The sequence below is a fragment of the Nuphar pumila genome, chromosome 9, assembly GCF_984573655.1.
Source record: "Nuphar pumila chromosome 9, dmNupPumi1.hap1.1, whole genome shotgun sequence".
Taxonomy (NCBI): Eukaryota; Viridiplantae; Streptophyta; class Magnoliopsida; order Nymphaeales; family Nymphaeaceae; genus Nuphar; species Nuphar pumila.
In genome coordinates, this window is record NC_143257.1 from 26,581,492 (window position 1) to 26,602,154 (window position 20,663).

At 33.9% G+C, this 20,663-nt stretch overlaps 1 protein-coding gene across 1 annotated transcript; it reads right to left on the minus strand.

Annotated features, from left to right (window-relative positions):
• Positions 1 to 15,888: 15,888 nt before the first annotated feature.
• LOC149828509 (uncharacterized) lies at positions 15,889 to 17,849 on the minus strand. The gene has a single exon (XM_090016869.1). The coding sequence runs from the start codon at positions 17,562 to 17,564 to the stop codon at positions 16,365 to 16,367; it is 1,200 nt and encodes a 399-aa protein (XP_089872995.1). The 5' UTR covers positions 17,565 to 17,849; the 3' UTR covers positions 15,889 to 16,364.
• Positions 17,850 to 20,663: the final 2,814 nt, after the last annotated feature.

Consider the following 20,663-nt stretch of genomic DNA (forward strand, 5'->3'; position numbering starts at 1 on the left):
GAACTCATTCACAACCAAAGTCATCTCTCTCCATGGAAACCAAAACGTGCAGGTACGAGGATTCCATTATTCTGCCAAAGCCTGAATAAGATTCCCATTGATGGTTTGCTTGCCAACTATTGATGCCAGCTCCAATCCACAGTCATCCAAGTGGTCCGAGAACATACATGAGAAGTTGGTGAACCAAGAATAATACCAACGAGGGAAGAATGGACGTGTGAATGACCCAACGATCTGAAAATCCCTACCCTATCTCATATGAGATATGGTCCTTGGGAAAGATGGTGTCAAGAGAACTGGATGCCATTGAATAATACTGAGGAAGAAAATAAAAAGATCAGAATGACGATAAAATGCAGGATTTTGAAAAATAGACGATAGATCGAGATCCAGAGGATTTCCAGGGTTTTGAGAAAACTGATCTGGAGACTAGAGAAAGAAGAAAATATACACCTGGATTTTGAAAAATAAAGGTAAATTTTTGGAAAGGCTATCCAGGGTTTGAGAAAAATTATTCTAGAAATGTAAGTAAATACAAGAAATAAATAAGCATTACAGAATCATGACAAAGCTATACAAATAAGGATACGCAAATAGCACCCCTTAAAAGTTGACTCTAATTGCAAAAATTTTGAAATGACTATAGGATCCTAATCCTAACTTTAAGGTTTAGATCATCTGAATCCAATCAAGGTATGCCGATATACTCGAGCCAAAGCTTGAAGTACGTGGCATAAGAATATCTTCGGTTCTAAGGTAATGGTTTTCCAACATCCTTGAGCGCCTACCAATATACTTTAGACTATGACCCTTAGTATGTGGTAGGGGGGTTATTAGCCCAAATAAGTGGCCCAGTTGTGAGGCTTTTTCCCGAACTATGGTTCATGGAGAAAGCTCAGCAACGTGAAGACTGAGACAATATAGGTGGGGATGTTTTTGAAAATATGATTCAAGCAAGCAAGAAATCAGATGTCTCTAATTCAAAGTCTTAATGAGATAGAATTTTGAAAATTTGTAAGAAGCATACACTTGCATACATTGTTGGCATTCAATCCCTAGATTGAGAAGGGTTGTACTTTAGACTTAAGTCTAAGTGAACATGAATAAATCTCTTCAATTTAGTCCCAGCTAGGTTGGGCTTCTAAGTTTGCAAGAAATGAAGCTGACATTTAAAGAATAATAACTTAAGCAAATTTAAACAAGGTTAAGGCATAGATTCGATTAGATGAAGATGAGTCACATCACGATCGCCAAACCTGTGATCGTTGCAAAAAAATTTCTTCTATTTAGGAAGAAAACTCTTGCAAGGTCCACTTGACCTTTTGAAAAAAAAAATTGAAAATAACTCGCCTCTGTTTTTTAAAATGCGGGAAAATAGGGAGACGAGACTCGCTCGTCAGTACAAGGTTCAACCATTCATGGCGCCTTTACCAGGGGTAATTGAACAAAAGATCGAATTCATGCCTTTGCTTTGCCTAAATTCGCCTAAGAAATTATTCTAAGTCCTAAATGCACATAGAATCATGCTTGTGCTATGAATTTTGAAAGGTATGGCTTTTAACACATGATGTATGCTTTGAAAATTGTTTTGTTTTGAAAGTACTTAGAAAATACTTTGCAATTGTATTCCAAGTGAATCTCGAAATTGACTTGAAAATATGCTTTGAAGAATTATTTTGAAAACATCTTGAAATTGACCTGAAATTATTTAAAAATCACTCAGAAGAACTTGAAATTTGTTTTGAAATTGAAAGTGAAATTTGAAGTTTGAACTTGAATTTGAAATTGAAATCGAAATTGGAGTTGAAAAATTGAATTTGATTCTGAAAATGGAATTTGAAATTGAATTTTGAAATGAAAATCAGAGTTTGAATTTGAAATTAAAATTTCGAAATTGAAGTTGAAATCAGAGTTTGAAATTGAATTTTGAAATTAAGATAAGAATTGAAATCTAAGTTTAAAAATAAACTTTGAAACTGAAATCAAATTGAAATTGAGATTAAAATTGAAAATAAAATTAAATTAAAAAATTGAAATTAAAATTGAAATTAAAAAATGAATTTGAAATTAAAAATGAAAATATAATTGAATGAATAATTTGAAATTCAGATTTCAAAATAAAATTGAAATAAAAAATGTAATTGAATGAATAATTTGAAATTGAGATTTCAAAATGAAATTTGGAATGGAAATAAGTTGGAATTGATTTCGAAATTGATATTGAAATCGATATTTGAAAATGGAAATTGAAATTGAAATTGAAATTGAAATTGAATTTTAAATTTTAATTGAATTCAAAAATGAATTAGAATTTGAAATTGACTTTTGAAATTTGAAATCCGAGTTTAAAATTGAAATTTAAAATTGAACTTTGAAATTGATTTTCGAAAATAACTTTTTTTGAAAATGGAAAATGAATTTCGAAAATCACTTGGAAAATACTTTGAAATTAAAAATATTTTGAATAATTTTGAAAGTGAAAAATAATGAAATGATGTAATTCTATCTTAAATGATGAATGCATTTTTTTTATAAAAGGGTTATTAAGGAATTTTATTGAAAATTCCTTTTATTTAAAACTTTATTTTTTGGAAAAGAGATTTTTGTGCCTTTACAAAATTAAAACAAAGTTAATCTTCTATATATCCATGACTATGGCCAGAAATATACTTCGAATTAACTTTTATTTGAATTCTAATAAAGGAAAAAAAGAGAAATCGATTTTGAAAATTGATGATTTTAAAAATTGACCTAAGAGTGTAGGTCAAATTTTTATTTAATAAAGAATAATAATTCTAAGTATTATTCGTATTCTGACTATGGCCATAAATACAAATTTTACTTAGTTTTATTTATCCTCTATTAAAATGGTATGCATGCCATTCGTGTTTCACCATAGTGTGTTTTAAAGAAATAAAAAATGCAACAAATTAATATAAAATTAAGATTAAACTATATGCTCATTCATTCTAAACTAAACATAAAGTAAAATTCTCATTAATTGAATTATTGTAACCCTTGAATTAATTACAATAATTGAAAAACAAAAATGAATATTCCTGAAAATCGAGCAAACGTGTTAGAAATAAATGTAGGATTTTATGAATTTTCTTCAATTATTGAAAAAATGAAGAAAATATCAAAAATTAGCCTTTTATGCCCCAAAAAAATAAAGAAAAATTAAAAATAAAGGCAAATGATGCATGGCCTTTGCAAAAGCATTTTGAAAATATGTTTTGGAATTTTAAATTTTTGAAATTGTGGTTTGAAATATCTAAATTAATTTTAAAATTTGAATTTAAAATAAATTTAACTTTGAAATTAATGATTTTATGAAAATATATTGAAAATGATTAAAATAAAAAGCAAATAAACTCTAAAATTTATTTAAAATGAATCTAAGGCATTATAATTTGATGAAAACAATTTTCAATTTATGAAATATAGGAATGATATTTGAAAATTGAATTTAAAAAGATTAAAATGCCCAATTTAACTTCATTTTAACAAAGAAACAAGGTTTTCATAAAATAAATTTTGAAAAATGCAATGAACAAGAGGTCAAATGACCATAGAAATTTATGAAAATTGATATGGAGACTTATAACAACCTTACAATTTCTCTAGAATTGAAAAATGCAAGAAAAGATTTAAAAAAAAAATTTGAATTAAGGTTTATTTATCTAATTAAAATAGGAATTTATAGAATTAAAGGAAGTTGTCAGAGTATTTTGGGTAAATGAGGGTTTAAACCAACTCAAATTAAGCTAAAAATGAATCCATGGACTCACAAAACATCATAGAAAAGTCTCCTTTTTACAGATTTTCAAAATCATTTTTAAAAATTGAGATATGAATGAAACATTGGAAAATAAATTTTAGAAGCAGAAAATTGAATTTTAACAGACATGTTTCGATAATTTGGTTGTTTTAGGGGCTAAACCAATTTCATTTCTCCCAAATTTGTGGAAGAAGTTTTCTAACACAATAAGGAAACTACTATAATTTACAAAATTGGAAAATAAAATTTGGTTTGAGAAGGGTGACTTCGAGAAATCACTGTTCAATCTCAGGAAATAAACCTGTTACAGAACTTGAAGTTTTGTAACCAGTTTTGGTTTTTAGTAAAATTGAGATAGCAAATTAGTATAAAAATTTAAGAAAATTGACTGAGATAAGCTAGATACAAAATGTAATAAAAACTTTTTTACAGATTTTAAAAATGTCTTTTCATTAAAGAGAACTAATCTAAACAAAATGAGATAACATCTAAGCAATGTTGAATGATACAAGATAATAAGGTTATGGTTTTCAATCCAAATGAAACATGAAATGTCTATAGAAATGACTAAACTTTTGCAGCAGTAACCTAGACATGCAAAATAGAAAAATCCTTTTATAGATCTTAAAAATAATCTCCCATTGGGGAGATCCGATCCAATCAAGTTGGTCCAAAACCTGTGTAAAGCCTGATAAAGAAAAATGAAAGGATTCTAGTTTTTTATCTAAATGGTAAATGAAAAGGAAATAAAAATTTATGAAAATTGGCATGCATAAACTAGACATTCTAAAAAAAATTACCTTTTTATAGATCTGAAAAATGATCTCCCATTAAGGAAATATGATTGCAACAAGTTGATCCTGGGTCTGAGCATTGTCTGGGATTGCAAACAGATAAGGTCTCGGTTTTAAATATACAATAAATAAGATTTCACCTTAGAAATTGATGAAAATTTACAGAGAAGAATTAGACATGCAGATGAAGAAGATTTGTTTACAGATCTAGAAAATTATCTTCCATTAGGGAGATATAACTCTGACAAAATAAACAAAAATCTGAGCAATGAAAATGACATAGGGTGATAGGGTTGTGATTTCTGACCACAATCAGGTATGAAAACACCATATAAATTGCTTAAATTTGGCATGAACAAACTAGATTCAATGCAAGAGACACCACTTTTTACGGATTGGAGAGATCATCTCCGGTTAGGGAGCTCTATAAAACACATTAATAAAGATGCAATAAAAAAATTAAATTAAAATAACATCTAATTATATACGAATTGATGATGTTAAAATCGGACCAGAATTAAAAATATCATCTAAACATGATTGAGTAGAGTAGAATCTCATTAATGAATTGATCAAATAATCAAGAATGAGATCTATTATTTCAGATCATAGATGATGATAAAAATGATGTAAAAACAGAATTAAAATATTAAAAATAAAATTGAAAGCATTGAGGCATAAATTGAAATTGATTTAGCCAATTGAAAATGAGATTTTGTTCTATTGAAGATCAAATCTCATAATTCTAATGACTTAGAATAAAAATGCATAAATCAAAGAGCAATTTGAATTAATCAAAAGCATAAAATGAAAATTAATACAGAAATAAAGTAGATCTATATTGCTATTTATGAAATTAAAATGAAATTGAAAGAAAAGAAAAGATCTAACTATAAAAATAAAAAATTATAAAACGAAAAGAAAGAGGAAAAAAATCAAAAGAGGGAAGAAGGGGCTTACCTTGGGCTGAAGAGGGGAGCTTCTTCTTCCTATTTGGTGTCAATCTCAAGGAGGAAGGAGAGAGAGAGAGAAAGAGAGAATTCCCAATTTTAAGGGAATTTTCAGTCTTTTCTCAAAATTTTCAAGTTATAAAAATAGAGTAAGGGGTCTATTTATAGCTTGAAGTGGGGGCATTTTGGGCATCAAAATATTAGAAAATATCTCCCATGGTTGGCGCCAAGCCCATGTGGGCATTTCCATTTTTTTCAAATGGGCAAAATTGCCACTTTGCCAAAGTTTAACACATGGCACCCCTTTTGCAAGTGGGTGCCCATGTGGATCTTTTCCAAGTTTTATAAATGGGTAAAATGGGCAATTGATTAAAACCTTGACACATTTTAAAAAGCAACAAAGGGGGTTTTTAAAAGTAGATTTAAAAATGAATTTGATTTAATTTTTAAAATGCCAAGTGGTGACCCCTCTTTGAAAATGTATTTTTTTTCTTTTTCTTTTGATGAAAGGTTTAAAAATATAAATAAAAGATGAAAAATAAAAGGAGAATTTTGAAAATAATGGATTTCAATTGGATCTAAGATCCAATTTGATTTTCGAAATCCAAATTGAGTTAAAACCGAATCCAAATTAAATTTTTGAGAAATTTTATAAAAATATTGAATTTGGATTTGAAATTCAAAGATTATTTTTGAAATTAGGATAAAAAATGGATTTTGAATTTGAAATCCAAGAATTGATTTTGAATAAAAATTAGATTTTGAATTTGGATCTGGATCCATTTTGGTATTTCGAAATCCAGATTGAATTATGAATTGGATCCAAGGTATTTTTCAAAAGATTTTTATAAAATGCTGGATTTGAATTTGAAATTCAAGAATTGATTTTGAATTAGGATAAAAAATGAATTTTGAAAAGGATTTGGATCCAAGGTTTTGAATAAAAATTGGATATGGATCTCGATTGAAGGAAATTGATCTGAAATAGCAATCGAACCCTGAATATGGATTTCTAAAAATTGAAATGAAAAACCCAAATTCATGATGAAAATTGGGATTTGGATCCTTGATCAAGCTCAGAAAATGAAATTGGATCTTGGATCTGTATCAGAATCCAAGAAATGAAACTGGGTCTAAGATGTCAGATAAATCTGAGTTCAATTTCAGAAGTTTATTTTAAATATCCTTCTGAGTGGATCAGAAGGTGGATCCAGATGGAAATGGATTTGGATTCGAGAATGGTTAATTGGATCCTAGATATCTAATGAGATATTCCAGGTTCAGAAAGTGAATTTGGACTCTAGATATGGATTATAGAATGAAATTAGATGAAAAATCCAGGTCCTGGATGAAAATAGATATCATATCCAACATTGGATCTAGTATCTGATTTGAAAAGTGAATTGGATCTCAGATATTGATAAAAGCTTGGACAAAGGAGTTGATTCGAGTCAGAATTGGGACTTGTCCTAGTTCAAAAATTGTCAGAAATCATGTTCTAAAGAATTTATTACTTTTTTTGTTTTGGCTCTACAAGTGTAGAAACACGATACTGGACTGGTCTGAACTAATTTGAACCGGATAGGATTGGAATGAACTGAATTAGAAGCTAGTTATACTACGATGAACTAAATTCAGAGCTAAAACACTAGCTCAACCAGCTAGGGTTAGCTCAATTTAGACTTAATTGATAAATTTCAAAATATTTTTTAATTAAGGTCAAGTGAATATTACTAAAATATTGTTTTTGTATAAAACGTAAATCGGTATCATGTTGTAAATCAATTTGTATTTATGAAGTTACCTCGATTTGTTTCGCTAAAGTTACCTCGATTTATAGTTTACTAAGTCTAAACATCGTGTCGATTTGTTTATTATTTTTCTTTTCTGCCTTTTATGAATCATTTAGCTCTCATTTGGTTGGTTGTGTGATATATTTAGCTCTCATCAAATACAAACCCAGTCTACACTATTATATATATATATACATATATATATATATATATTTATTTATTTAATTAACTGTATTTGGGTCTCAAATGAACCCAAATTCTATTTATTTAAGTAGAATACATTTAAAATTTAGATAGATCCAAAACTTATTATATTCTAGTGAAATTCATTTATATATCAAACTAATCTAAATCTATATTTTTTTAAGTGAGATTCATTTGGGTTAAGTGGATTCAAACAAATTTCATAGTACACTAAGAAGATTCATTTAGATCATAAGTGACTCCAAATCTTGTTTTCTTAAGTAGGATCTATTTGTGTCAACAATTGAATTCAGATCCAAACAAATTCATTTTACCATCATGAGATCCATTTAGGTCTCAAATAGATCCAAAAGCCTTATTTTGTTATTTGAATCCAATTGAATTTCCAAATTGGTCCAAATGTTAATTTACATAATGAGATATAATTGAGTCTTCAAGTAGATTTGATGTATTATTTTCTTAGATAGTTCCAATTTGGTCGCTAAATGGATCTAAAATACTTTTTACATTAGAGATCTATTTGGGTCTTAAATGGATCCAAATCTCTTATAGGTTCGATCAAAACCTTGATCTGAGTCTAAACTCTTTCCATATCCATTTGGGTCGACCCAAATACTCTGCAAAGATCTCATAAGTTTTTTAATTAAACATTAAATAACTTGAATAAATATTAAAATATTATCCATAATAAATTTATACTACTAAATCGCGCTGATGTGCTACATGATATAGAGCTTTTACTATAAACGTCAATAAGTTAGATTGTTATTTGTAGTAAATGCAAATTGTTGTCTCCAACATAGACATCATTGTGTAAATTGCTATAGGACACTGTATGGTATAACGATTTATATAACATATTGGAAGGAAAAAAGTGTTTTGTATTTACAACAATTTATACGTGTGAAGGCTAGATGAGACAATGATTTTTACTTTAAATGCAGTTTATTTACAGAATTTTTGTGCAACGATTCAAATACAGTATATGTACAACGTTGTGTATATGTGAAGGCTAGATGAGACAATGATTTTTACTTAAACTTTTACCGCGATTTATAATAATGTACAGTGCGATTTTCATCCATTTTTGGCCAAAATAGACGTCATTGCGTAAATCATGATAGGACACTACATGGTACCACGATTTATATACCAAATAAATTGCCATAAAGGCATTTTACTAATGGTATGAAAATTAAGATATAGCAATTTAATAGCAATCATGCACAGATAGTAAATTTAACTCATCTGCATGGTTTACAACCACAAATGTATCAGCGTTAGCAATTTAATACTAGCGATTTACCAAATGGGGGAAGTCAGTAAATGCTATATTAGTAAGAACCTGTTATTATAAATCGCTATGACATGTTTAGCATTCATAAATAAAAATCGCACTGAAAAGAAAAAAGTGTTCTGTATCTACAATGATTTGTACATATGAAGGCTACATGAGACAACGATTTTTATTAATGGTATAAGCACTAAACAATGGTGATTTACCAATGGTATCAAAACTGTAGCTCTGTAGGCTATATGAGACAACAATTTATACATGTGAAGGATACATATTATAATGATTGAACATGTTAATACAATCAAATACAATTATATAGTTAGAGAATTCACACACGATTTATGTGTTCCATTGCTCACTTTTAAATTGAAATTGAATTGAACCTGTCATAAAACAGAACAATATAAAACAACACATTAAGTTTCACAAGAAATGAAAACATCCTCCCAACATTGATTACATACCAAAAGACTTGTAAAACTGATGTCATCATTTCACTCAAACTGGTCGGGAGGATTGAAGGTTCCAACGTTGTAGTGCATGTCTGTAGGGTATTGTTGAATATTGAAAATTACACAATTTAGATATTGATAAGCTACACGTAATACAATTTACATGAAAAACAATATAATGTATTGTATACTTGTTCATGCGAAGGGCTTGGTTGCTTTTGCTTAGGGGTTAGTTGTTTCTTAGACCTTTTATTGCCAACCAATTCTAGTGCACTCTTTGTCTTTCGATGACTGCAATCAGATGCAGGTTTTCTTTTGATACCCTTTGCTAGGTGAATTTTTTCATCATAATCTACAATGTTGACTCCTAACTTGTTGAAGATGATGTTTACGCTTTGACGCAACTTCTCATGTGGGTCAAGAGAAGCATGATTTTCACCTTCGGTGTTCGCTCCCATTTTCTTGGACTGGTCTTCATGAGCTACAACGAACTGATGGTGAATTAACTGCACGTTTTCAAGTAACTCCCTGGACACTTTTCTCATGCATACGTAGGCTTTTTCACTTTTCGATGTCAAATCTGCAACATACATAAGTGACCTACATAGTTGTTGGTAACGGGAGGCTATGTGACACTTCTCATCAACACCAGATAGACTGACATTATCTGTATCGAGCAGTTCAATCTTTGCTTGTTTTGTCTATCTTCGCATTAAATATGACTCAGGTATTTCTTGTATCTTTTCTTGATTAAGTGCCTTTAATGCATGACGACATAAAATACCTTTGAATTCATATATTTTACACGTACATTCAACTGTTTCGTTGTCAACATTATATGTAACGTGTGCTTCTTGCTTTTTTGGATGCTCTTCGCCCTCTCATACAAGATGGTATTTGTCCATATTCTTAGTTTGCATATATTCTTCTATGTTGCAATTCATGGCATGTATAACCTCATTTTTAATCCATTCAAATATAGTTAGCATATACAGATCTGCAGGTCATATCAATATTCTTATGCTCAAAGTTACAGGGTGTGTATTGAAGCATTTCATATCTTGTTCAAACTCATTCTGTCTAAGACCGTCTATAAATAATTCATGTTGCTCCATGAAGCGAAACATTGTTAATCATGAATACAAGGTTTTCTTCAGTGTGACATGCATAGATTCAGCTCTTTGTGTGTTTATCATACTTGTACAAAAGTATTGTCTTCCATATGTCAATGCTCACTTCTCTTTGTCTGCATATAAATTTTCTAACCACACACAGTCTTCAAGGTCGTACATCTGAATCATTTTCTCTCAATTAGACAGAAAGGTAACCTCGCCTACGCTCTCAAGTACATACCTTGTAAACTTTTTATCAAACTCTGTCTTCTAATTAAATATGTGTCCTATGTTCTTTGCTGCATTTTGAAATATATGCCACAAACATAGGCGATGATGTGCATCTGGCCATATATGAGACACTGCAGCCGCAATTGCGTGACCACCATCTGTAAGTACAACTTCAGGATGATTCTCATTCATTGCCTGTGTAAATACTCTGAACAACCACTCAAAGCTTTCATTGGACTGGTCATACAAAAAAGTATCGCCTAATATGCAACTCTGTGAGTAATGGTTCACTCCGACAAACTGCACAAATGGTCATTGTTCAGTATTAATCTTCATTATCGTATAAAAAACAAGCACATTATTGAAGCATTCATAATCTACTCTTAACTTTGAATATGCCCAAAACATATTTACAACATATCCATCTTCATCCAGTTGCATTGCACTAAAGAAACCAGGGTCATTGCTTGATTTATTCTGTAAGTAATCAACCAAACAATATATTCATCCATTCTTCATGTTATCTATCATCTTCCTTCTCAAGTGGTTTCTTAGATCCATAGGTGTGAATGGCACATTCTCGTAACCACTATTTATGTGCGCGCATAAATTGGATGTTTTTCTTGGTGTAATGTTGGTGCTATCAGCTATTTCAGCAATGCAGCATGCGCTTCAATTACTTTACGATGTGATCTTAACATAGGAGTCATAAATGAAGCTAATAATTCATGGTTATGATCGCTGATTAAAGTACAAACTACATATTTCTCTTTCGGAAGTATTCTTAACACCATTCTCGTTGGACAACTAGCTCTTGAATCTTGCTTGCTCCTTGTTGGATTTCCACTTGACTTCTTCCAACCTTCCTTAATACAAACATATGTATTTCTCACCACGACACCCTATGCATTTTTTGACCAAGAATACCTTCTAACACTGAAGTCAAGTTTTAAGGCATAATCATTGTAAAATTTATATGTAGCTTCTTCATTATTAAACTGCATTTCTTCTACGGGAACAAAGTCAAGTGTACTATCATGTACATTCCTAGTGCCTGCACCTTTATCAAGTGTATTGTCATGATCGTCTACCTCATTATCAAATTGCATTTCTTCTGCTAGAACATTCAAATCAAGAGTGAATCTAATTTGTGCACCCTTCTTATCATATGCATCATTAATGCACATGTTCACTTTTTCAGGTGCGTCATTAGTACAAATGTTCACTTCTCCCTAACTTTCCAATGATTGAGATACATCATCTTCACTGCAACCAGATGATAAGCTCACCACTGTCATAAGCAAGATATCAATTTGCGTTAGTCAGCGCATACATTTACTACGATTTACTCAAGATGCATATAACAACGGATACCGATTAGTTAAGCAAGTCGTATAAAAGCAACAATGATTTATTATTTGCTTATATGATGCATCGAGTTGTTATTTACCATGCCAATAAAAGAAACAATTTATCGTATATGTGTGTTGATGATACTGATTCATGTGACAAGAATTTAATTATATCTACGATGTTGTGAAGCGATTTCAATAGAAATTGCTAAATGAGTAGTGATTTGAATACACAAATCACCACCGCAAGTGCACAATAATGTATTTCTGCATGCACATGTTTTAAAATCATACTACAAATATCTTACAAATCGATACTAGAAAACACATAATATCTTACAAATCAATATACATATCGCATAATATATTACAAATTGATACGGCAATTCAGCATAATAGCTTACAAATCGACACTACAAAACACAGAATATCTTACAAATCGATATATATATCGCATAATATATTATAAATCAATACGAAAATTCAGCATAATAGCTTATAAATCGATATTAACAAATAAAACAATATCTCACAAATCGGTAGTATGTTACTACAACCGCGATTTGCGTTACATTGCATATACTGAATGAATGGACGATACCGGATGGGGGTAGAGGCCCTTCCTCGCATCTATAAACAAGCATTCTTATCAACATGTCCCAGCGTCTTACAAATATTTTTAATTTTCCAACTATCGAAAAGACAACATCCACCTGTAATAACAAAACAATGCCTTAATGGCACTCACGACGACATACGTTCTTCAACAATAGCATGATGACATGGAAAGGTACTCACGATTCCTTAATGGCACTTGTTAGATTGTTTGTGCATCATTGCTTTTTTTCATACTGCCTAACGAAAATGAAGAAGAAGAGAAGATGGTAAAAAGCGATGTCTGACAAATGCCCCTATGATGCCTACCAATGATCGAACCAGTCGATCGATTTATAGTTATCTCCACGAGGTATGAACAAACTTAGGAATGTTTTGTAACACAAGGCACGAACGAGAAGGCGACAATGTGTTGTAACACAAGCTAAAACCCAAGGCAGAAACCTGGACTCGAGATGATGATAAAGGGTGCTCAGGTGGAAGCAGATGACGACAAAAGGTGCTCCGGCGGCAGCAGACAATGGTAAAGGGTGCTTCGTCAAATGTAGCTCATGTTACAGTAGATGGTGCATCATCAAAGGGTGATCTGTTGGCAACATATGAGTTTACTGCTTAGGGTGAAAACAGAACATTTGGACTTTTTGAAGAGTTAGGATCAGAACTCCTTTTTTTGGATAGAGGACATTTTTGTCCTTTTCTCGAACCGTCGTTTCATGACGAGAATGGGGGAAAGGGTACTTAAGTCTTTGCAACCGCATCAGACTCTGACGCTAAGTGATGCTGACACACACGGGGATACGAGCCCCACGGGCTTATATACGTGGTGCTCATTCGGACTCCCAAACACGCACGGTAGCAAACCCTGCGTCTTCGGGGGAGAACACACAACACCCTCTTGTTCTTGACAGATTCTTACTTAGGTTGTTTAGATTTTAACGTTGGATTAAAATCATTTGAATCTTGAGCTGGGTCTGGATCACATGGGTTGTCTAGACCTGGATCTGAATCAATCTTATTAGCATCATGCTTCTCATCTCCCTCGGGGATGAGACGTAGTGCACCCTTAAGAATGCAGTAAATGTATCTTATTTGGACCAGATGTAGTGCACTTATGTTATAAGATGGCTTACACAACTACCTTTGTCAGATTCAATAGTTGTTGACTGCCAATTCAGGTTTGTTCTGGGTGGCATCTTGTCATCAGGCTTGCATGGAGGCCGGTATGGATCTTTGGCCACATAGTGTTGTATGGGAATCGAATCCATCGCTTAGGCTCGTTTTTTTGCTTGGAGCTTATTAATGGGGGAAAATAAACACTGTATCGTTTACAGAAAATGGGCATCTATTTGGTTAATGGATGGCCATTATGTGAAGAAGATGTTGAATGTGCCACCCATCTTATTTGGTTTTGCAAAGTTTTTCAAGAAATGCTTATGACACTATGAGCGGGTCTTCACTTAATAGTTGCACAACCTTCTTGCTTTAGGAACTTAATTTTTGGACCGGATTCCTTTAAGCACTGTCCCAAGTGGAGGAGAGTCTGGAAATGGTGGATCACTTCGACATGGTGGAGCATTTGAGAGGAACCAAATAACAGATTATTTCAGGAAAAGCGGGCTGGTCTGGAGCATATTGTTTTGGCTATTCAACCGGATGTCGTCTTCTCAGCAAAGACGGTCTGACCCAATTTAAATATATCTTAGATTGGTAAGAATCGGCTGGGGCCTTTTCTATCCGAAGAAATCAATCTGGACTGGAATTTTGATGTATTTTTCAGACCCATTGTGTGGATCTGTACTATACCTCAGAATTGACGATCTCTCATTGTTTGTTCTGTTGTCTTTTTCTCAATAAACATTTTCATTACTCTAAAAAAAAAAATTTGTTGTCTGTCAAATAATGAGAGGGCACTATTTAAATCTTGTAACACAGTCATCGGGTAGGAAGTCACCAGGTTGATGGAAAATCATGAGTTTTAAACACATGGGTGCATGCTCTCAGACAAGAGGTCGAAGCTGGGTGTACTACATAGTGGGCAAGGTGTACCTGGAGTTTTTTTTCTTCTTTGTTCTTTTTTTTTTAAAGGCAAGCTGGGGTTAGGCAGACCCCTACCAGAACAACAGCTGCCCCATGTGGCAGAGGGATTGGATCCTGGGCATTCAGCTTGACACAGGACCCCGCTGAACTCAGTGAGTCTAGAAGTTTTTCACTGGTTATCCAAAAAAATGTGCACTTTGCTTTCTTTAGTATTGGCTTCAGTTTGCTTTTGATTATTGTTACTGTTGCTTTCTTTTGTGCAATGATATTTAAACCAAATTTATCAAGTCTTTCAATATCAGATTAGTTAAACAGGTCAGGTTTCAGAGAAACATTTCACACTGAAATCCATAACTCTGGTGCAGCCATGACCCATGAGACCACAACAGCCATGATCTTGGTCACCATCACACTGATCATCCGAAGCATAACAAGCGTTTCTAAAACACAGTTAAAAGTGACAAATAGAAAAAATCTACAGCACCCTTGTTTCATCTATTGAAGCCATGTCCAACACCAAAATGATACTACCATACATGAGGGAAGAACTGACAAGAAACAAGAACGCCATTGATCTTAGGGGGGGGGGGCGCTCCGCTTGTCTGGTAGGAGCAGCTAGTGCAGGTCACCTTGCGTTGGGACGTTGCAGGTTCAAAACCCAATGGTATAGTTGTATAACTGGTAGGGGTCTGCCTTACCCCAGCTTGCCTCTCTAAAAAAAAGAATGTCATTCATCTTGGTACCTACTCTGGTTCACATATATCATCTGGCATTTGGGTTTCTCAAAATGTGATACCCAGCAGTTGTGTATAGGAATTTCTTGATCCTGTTTATCGAACAAAAAGGAATTTCTTGATCCTGCTTATCGAACAAAAAGAAATTTCTTGATCCTGTTCCCCAATTTTAAGATGATAAATTATTTTATCCTCACTCAGGGACCTACTTACACTTGCATTAGTGGCGAATTGTGCATTGGTTCAGCTTTGGTTGATTTCCCAAGCATGGATTCAAAGCCTAAACACCACGGATCATTTAACGCTGGAAATAGTGAACAACAACATGGGTTAAGCCCCAGCAAAACAAGTAATGAAGATCGAGATTTTTGTGCAACCCACTTATTGAGAGCATTTCCTATAAACCATGAGCCTATGCCACTTCTTTTTCCTTGCATAGGCAAGCAGAAAAAAGAGAAATACTTCCTACTGTATTAATCAAAGGATTTGCACTGATGCTTAAGAAGAAAGCAAAGGGAAAAGAAAGATGATTCACTTAAAAAATTAAAAGCAGTGGCTTTTCTTTCCAAAATAAAGTAATGAACAGAACCAATGGAAGCTATCTGCAATTCCAAATCTGTAATGCAGGGAAACAACAACAATAGAGATCAGAAGTTTCACAACACTGTCAAAACACAGTATCAAGAGCTCAGTGAAATGTTCACCTGCCAACACTAAAAACAGCGTTACCACCCATGCATTTTCTGTGCACTCCTATCTGAATTCACCAGTTCAAAGAACTCTTACTGTCACTATTACAGGCATCCCATCTTACTGCTATAGGTAGGCACAATCAATATCAATGAGCTCACTTGGAATATATGGTGGAACATCAATATTCCATCACATGTAGCCAATTGAATTGCCATGAAACGTGAAAACCAATACAATGGTTTACTGAACAATGTAATGAACCTTCCAGCGTTATCTTCAATGTCTTCTTGAATCCCCTCCACTTTTTCTCGATGGTTTACTATAAGCCTTCAACATCTAATCTCAATTTCTCAACCACATTTGCAACAGAGCATGCCAACTTCGCTTCCACGAGTAAGTTCCTGACCACTTTCTGCATAGACTTTAGTTCTTCATGAAATTCAGGATGTAATATCAAATACAAGAAATGTTCATCCAGCACCATTCCTAGAGTACTCGAGACTGTTTCGAGTTCTGGGATCCACTTACAAGCTTCTAGCAGTTGCTCTGATGATGAACTGCAGGACACTGCTTCAGGAAACCTAGAGTATTTTATCAACCACTTCATAAGATACTTAAGCAAATTTAGAATCTCTAGTGGCTCCAATCTAGAAACTGCAGATGATAGCACGAGGCCATCATTTGAAGAAGCCAACAAATAATGCAAGCAAATTTCTGATGCCAAAAATCCATCATAAGCGACTGAAAGGCGCACAGCAGTATTCTTCCAGATTGAAGCAAGTGGTGAACTCTTCTCAGAGTCATTATGAGAAACCTTCTTGCTTGCCTTATCAATGTGCGACAGCGTTTTGGCTTCCCACTCCCTTTTAACACTCAACACACTCAAATCACCAGGAACAGGAGATAAGAAGTATCTCAAAATGTTCAAAAGATCCAAAGATTGGAGATCAGGTAAATGCTGAATGCACAGAACCACCAATTCTGCTCTCCGATTACGGACCAATTTCTCAACTAAATCAGGACACGAAGAACGGGTGATCAATTCCTGGTGAAGCATAGCCCCCAAGAGCTCCCACAACTCAAAACCAATACAGTTTTCAACAATCGAATGCATGACGGATTGGCTAATAACCATACCAACTGTACCAATCAGCAAACAAGTGTAACTGGAATCAGTTGAATTCATTTCTGCATTCGGAAGGCCGACTTCCGACATCATTTTCTCTAGAAATGAATTCAGCATCTCTAGAAACAACTCCTTCGTGAACAACTTAGGGTTTTTCATCCTGCGCTTCAAGCTTTTGACGAACTTGCTCCCCGATTCGACGATTTCAGAATCCTTCTCCAAAATTTCCCAACCGGTGACCCGTTTTAACAAACACCCATCACTCGAATCCTCTTTCTCAAGCTTCAATCGACTGAATATGTCGTTGGTATTCAAAATGATTGGGAATTTTCTGGGGGGTTTTCGCGGTCCGGTTTCGGCCAAAGCCCTCGCAATTGTTTCCAGCAACGACATGGGTTTTTCTACTTATGTCGATTTGCTCGCCATTTAGTTGACAAAAAGATGGAGTTTTTTGAAGGAGATAAAAGATGGAGTTTTTTGAAGGAGAACCCGACCATCAAAACTTCCCAAAAGGAAAAGGGGTTCTACGAGATATTTGGATACTTCAATCTATGGTTACACAATGGAGGACACCAATATTCAAACAGAAAAATCTACTGAAAACTCCGTAGAGATTAAGGAGAGGAAATCGTACCTTGCTTCCTTAGTTCTGGAGACTCGAGACTCGATAGAGGGAGAGAGGCCGAGGGATTTAGGGTTTTTGGGCAGCTTATATTTTGGGGTGTCAACAGGTCGGGTTTGGTTCAGAATGAATCAAACCTGGTCCGGATCCGGATCTAATCGGATCCACCATAAGAGAAACCATACTCGCACCGGGGCCGTACCGGGTAAAATAATAGTTTTTAGCATTTTTACATTGGAAATTTCGGGGTCTTAATATTTACTCAGGTCGGCCCCGGTCTGGTATAAAATTTCACAAACTATACTGTGCTCCATGTATTAATCGGACCTTCAGGTTGTTTCAGGTCAGAACCGAGGTTTGATATCATGATGAAGTAGGCCCGATTAAGGTTGGGGCCCATAAGGTCCGAGTAGCATACGGACTTGAGGCTGGTTTGTAAAATGTTTAAGCCAGTCTTGGATCCGACTCAAGTAGCAATTTTTTTTTTTTTAGGACTCAAGTAGCAATAAGATCGGCGGTTTGCCATATGAAAAATATTCAATATTTTAGTAAGTCATCCATTTTCCGGATTCAGGTCTGATTCTGCTTATGTTAGATCCAGTCAGACCAGGTTCATATCCAGTATTGGTACCTCAAAGGCGGTTTGGACCCTCCTGGGTGAGCTGGAGGTCTGACATCTTGACAGGCCTAATATTATTAAGCGCCACAAAATGGATCGGGTATGTGCCAGATCCTACCTTATTTGAATCGGAATTTCGTACAGTTGATCAGATTGATCTGATAACATAGATTGAAGCCCATAGGGGGGGGCTCACTCATCTGGTAAGGGCGACTCATGAGCGTCACCAAGTAGAGGGGCATCTCGAGTTCAAAATCCATGGCACACGTCCCGTGAGGCCCAAGTTGGGTGTACTTAGGCATGGGGATTAGGGGTTTTCAAACTAATGGGCTCGTGAGCGAGTGATGTGTATAAAAAAGAAATAAAAAAAAAAGTAAATGGATCAAATTAGACCCAAATTTGAACATAGATCCAGTATAAAGCACTGATCTGAATTAAAAAATGATCCAAGCCAAATCCGACCCGAATACGCTTGTATATGTAATTTAATATATTTGGGTCTAAAATGTTGGTTTTAGATCAGACGATGGATTAAATCCGATCCATTTGCAACCCATCTGCCTCGTATGCGACGGGCTTCTTTTAAAATTAGTTATTTACGGGAGACTAGATCACCATTTTATAAAAGGATTAACCCTAAATTGGGCAATAGAGCAATAATAGAACAATAAAGTGGTGTTTTTAAAAGACTGGTAGTGAGCTCAACACTGGCAATGGTTAGGTTGACCAACATCGGACCCGGTTTGGGTCCAATAAAATAGCTAGATGGCTAAGTTGTCATGTCATTAGGGGAGTCAAGGGGTCGGTTTGGTTCGGATCCAGTTGAGACCAAACAAAAATCTGATTTGAGAGGTTGGTATCAGGTTTGGATTTGGATCCAATCAGACTTACCAAAAGAAAAATCATACCTGGATCCTATAAAGATTACATGAAACAGACCCAGATCATAACTAAAGCTCCTTGATTCTGGTTGGGCTTAGGTCTGGTATAAAATTTCACATATTAATTGAACACTTTGATTCTGACCCATATCGTGATTGAACCTCCTTGTTTGTTACCACACTAGGGTTCGGTATGGGTCGGGTTTGAGTCAAACCCGGCTCATTAACACCGAACTCTGACCCTCTTGACTCTCCCCATCTCCATATCTCTCGGGCTTGGATCGACCCTTTTGTCTTTGTTTACAATGTCATTTTTTGCCTTATTAGCATCAGAACCCAACATTGAGGGCCAAATGTTGCTTCAACCTGTCGCCAACAGTTTAAAGCTTCGTGATTTTATTTGATAATTTTGAACACAGTTTTTCTCATGTTATTTTTATACATTAATATAATATTTTTATTGTAATAATTTTGAAAGTAACTTTTTCTCATAATATATTTATAAACTAATTAATATAATCTGAAAATGACATGACGTTTTCAAAATATCACATATTTTGAAAAACATTAAGATATCAACCCAATAAAAACTGTTTCCTTTTACATTTTTATATTATTTTCATATTTTTATGTTTTACTCTCACAAGACCTCGTGGCGAGCATCCATGACATGATGACAAAAGGCAGATCGAGGTGGACAACTTTGACGTTTGAAAAAATTACAAATGCCTTGTCAACTTTTGAGGTATTTACAATTACCCATTCAACTTTTGAAAATTTACAAATAGGCGATCAGGTTTAGAAATTAATTCTCAAACGCCCAACTGATCTTATCCCAGGACCTGAACTGTGGTCAAAGACTGGTTAGCTAATGTCAAAAGACAGTTGATGCCTCCATTTCATTAGATGTTGAAAGCGATAGGTGGTTAACATCGATCCATTCCATCCCAAACAAAAGAACAAGATGTTGACGCCACCGTTTCATTTACTGTTTCAGTTGAGATTTTAGAGTTCAAAAGGAAAAAACGGTGGAGGAGAAATGATGCATACAAATTCATGCTTTCAGGTCCCAAAACTAATTTAAAAGAAAGGGAAAAAGAATGAAAAAATAAACTGAAATTGTAACGCCCCAAAAGTTCGACTTGAGACAAGAAAATTTGAATGAAATTCCCTTCGAAAGTCAGAGTTTGCAGCAAAGATTTTTAGTAATACCAAATGTTTTTAATAAAAGCATAAGTCGATTCTTCTGAGCACGTTAGCAAAAAATACAAACAAAAACCCATATCCTAACTAAGCCAAGCAGTAAATAAAAAGATAGAAAATATTTTATCCATAAAAAGGTTTAGTCAGTATAGAATAGTGGGGTCATC